A 3,176-nucleotide genomic window follows, 5' to 3' on the forward strand; every position below is an offset into this window, starting at 1 on the left:
GCATTTGAATATTGAATCTTTAGCAGTACTCCTTAAGTCACCTTGAACATACCCCAAGAGTCTGACTTGACACATAATATGTACTAAGTAAAAGATTGAATAAATACATTTATTAAAGTGTAGTTTTAAATTTAAATGTGCTTATCTCATCCACTAGACTGTAAAATCTTTGAGTACAAGGACCATCTTTTTCATATTTTATTTTTAGAGCTCATCACAATATTAGCCATAGTAGGAAATTAATTCATCTATCAGTTAGATGGGCTTTTGGCTTCAGGTAACAGAAAACTCAGCCATCATAGCTTAAATAAATACAGGTAATCCTTCTTACATAGCAAAGAAATCAGAGGTATGCATTCTTCATGCAGAAGTTTAGTCAGGATCTTTTCCTCTTTCTGTTTCACCATTTTAAATGTTAGGAGATGGCTGTCATACTAGCCTTCTTTCAGAACCATGTGTTTGTTCAAACAGAAAGAAGGTAGAGGAAAGACGATTTCTCATTCTGATGATCTCTTATTTTCTAGATGGGAAGCCTTTCCAGAACACTTTGCCTCACATCTCATCAGCCAGAAACAGGCTATATGCCTGCCTTGAGACTAGTGAATAATCAATAGATGGAAGTCATTATGGAATTTGTAGACTAATCATGATTTAGCCTCTGAGATTGGGATAGTGACTTATTCTCCCAGAGATTAATAGATTCCGTATTCTACCTGAACAAATCAGAGTTTAGTTAGCAGAGAAAAAGAAAACCATTATGTAGTTAGTGGACAATAAATATTACAAGTTTTGTTTTGAAGTGGACCGTGTAACAATACAGAATTGGATTTATTGAGATAAATTATTCATGTCATATTCTATTTCCAATTGCATGTTTATATCTTTATTTGTATTTGTTTGATAAAATTTAATATGAGCAATGTCTGTTTCTTTGAGGATAATTAAAATGAATAAATTTCTCCATATTTTTAGTAACACTGGAAAATAAAATATGGAATATTGAAAAGATGCATTACTTTTATCAACTTTTCTTTTTAAATGTTGGTCTTGCTGTTATAATTGCAAGGGAAATTCAAGTGTGCAATTATGTCTTCTGTCTTTCCTTAGGCCTTAAAAGATAAATATGAATTTAGATTCCATTCATCGATTAATTGAGGAAACACAAATCTTTCAGATGCAGCAGTCATCCATGAAACCGCACTGTGACATGGTAGAACCTTCCTCAGCCCCCGGGGATACCTATAATTCCTGTTTCTCACTTTATGGGTCACAATCTCATGCTGTCCATAATTTCTGTGCTCGCTCATGTAACAACAATGAATGGGATATTTGTGAAGAACTTCGCCTGCGGGAACTTAAAGAGGTCAAGGCCAGAGCTGCTCAGATGGAAAAGACCATGCGGTGGTGGTCAGACTGCACTGCCAATTGGAGAGAAAAATGGAGCAAAGTTCGAGCCGAAAGGAACAGTGCCAGGGAGGAAGGAAGACAACTCAGAATAAAATTAGACATGACGATGAAAGAATTGAGTGCACTGAAAAAAAAGCAAAGTTTGCCACCTCAAAAGGAGGCATTAGAAGCTAAAGTTACCCAGGACCTGAAACTTCCCAGTTTTGTAGAAGAGTCCTTTGAACATAGAGACCAATTTCTACTTAGTTCACAAATGTGTGAGTCTATCAGAGAGAGTTTGGTAAAAAGACAATTTCCTACAAAGGAGAACACAAATAGTAAGGTAAGGAAAAAAAATCCACTGAGGAACCCAGAGATTATGTGCATTTTTGAATGCCATGCCATATGTAGTGATGGGGATGAAGGGGACAGGGACAAATCCAATGGCGACTGTGTTCGTCTGCTAGGGCTGACATTACAAAGTGTCGCCATCTGGGTGGCTTAAGCAACAGTAATTTATTTTCTCACAGTTGTAGACGCTAAAAGTACAGGGCCAAGTTGTCACAGGCTTGGTTTCTTCTGAGGCTTCCCTCCTCGGCCCATAGATGTCCATCTTTTCCCTGTGTCTTCATGTTGTCTTTTCCCTGTGTGCAAGTCTGTGCCCTAGTTTCCTCTTCTTACAAGGACACCATCACTAGGCACCGTAATGACTCCTATTTAACTGACTATCATCTCTAAAGGTCCTATCTCCAATAACAGTCACATTCTGAGGTACTGGGGGTTAGGACTTCAAAAAATGAATTTTGGGAAGACAATTTCAGACTGTATCAGTGATTTTATAGCAAAAATGAACCCAGGATTTTTATGTGTAAAGAAAATATTTGGAAATATTTCTTTCTATTTACCCTAATTATGTCAAAATTATAAATGATCCATAGAGTAGTTTTAATATTTCTCAAGATTAGGGACTCTGGCCTCACAATTAATTCTTTATAAAATGGGTACTATAGGCAAGTACCTTTAGGAAATGCTTCATATGATCCACTCTTGGAATTCCTTGGTGTAATTTGAATCTTGAAGTTTCTGAGAATTCTGCACAAAAAAGACTTTTTAACAATTTTATTTAATCTATGAGTTTGCACACTTATTCATCAATGAGACACTCCTGCTCCTTCTCCTCCTCCTCCTCCTTCTCCTTCTCTATTTGGTAAATACTGTTAACAACCCAAGGAACATACTTCGGGAAATGTTAGGAACTCATATTACCTCTATCATAACATCAGTTTATATTGCTAACTCTTTCTACTTACTTCCATCTCTAAATACATATTAGTTAATATCTTGCACCTCTACAATTCCATCTAAAATTTTAAGCCTTTTTATAATGTATAGAATTTGTGGTAGGTATTACTATAAATAGATTCCACTATAAATAAAAAATATATAAAGATTATAGTCACATGATTACTTCTGCTTATTTGGCCTTCTAGGGTTGTTTTTTTTTTTAATTTTTAATTTGATAATCCAGGCTATTAGTACTTTTTTGGGAAAATTATATATATTCTCAAAATTCCATTTTATTAATGTTATCTATTTGAATGCAGTGATGAGGATGAGGGAACATGGCTCACATAATGTTCCATTAATTCACAAGACTTCTGTAATAATTATAAATCACTAGACACTATATTTGAGAAAATAAAGGATTCTCTTCACATGCATTATGCTAGGAAATTCTCAATATCTTGGGATTTCATCTGAAATATCTTTGTATCATTATTGTCAAGAAC

General features: G+C 34.9%; 1 protein-coding gene across 1 annotated transcript in view; it reads left to right on the plus strand.

Moving 5' to 3' along the window:
* Nucleotides 1–3,176, plus strand: part of CCDC102B (coiled-coil domain containing 102B) — a 223,938-nt gene that overhangs the window by 30,894 nt on the left and 189,868 nt on the right. The window contains exon 2 of the mRNA XM_012657576.1: nt 1,108–1,729. Within this exon, the coding sequence (XP_012513030.1) occupies nt 1,124–1,729 (606 nt within the window). The 5' untranslated portion in view covers nt 1,108–1,123. The remainder of the gene's footprint in view (nt 1–1,107; nt 1,730–3,176) is intronic.

The sequence above is a fragment of the Propithecus coquereli genome, unplaced genomic scaffold (genome assembly GCF_000956105.1).
Source record: "Propithecus coquereli isolate 6110/MARCELLA unplaced genomic scaffold, Pcoq_1.0 Scaffold55, whole genome shotgun sequence".
Lineage (NCBI taxonomy): Eukaryota > Metazoa > Chordata > Mammalia > Primates > Indriidae > Propithecus > Propithecus coquereli.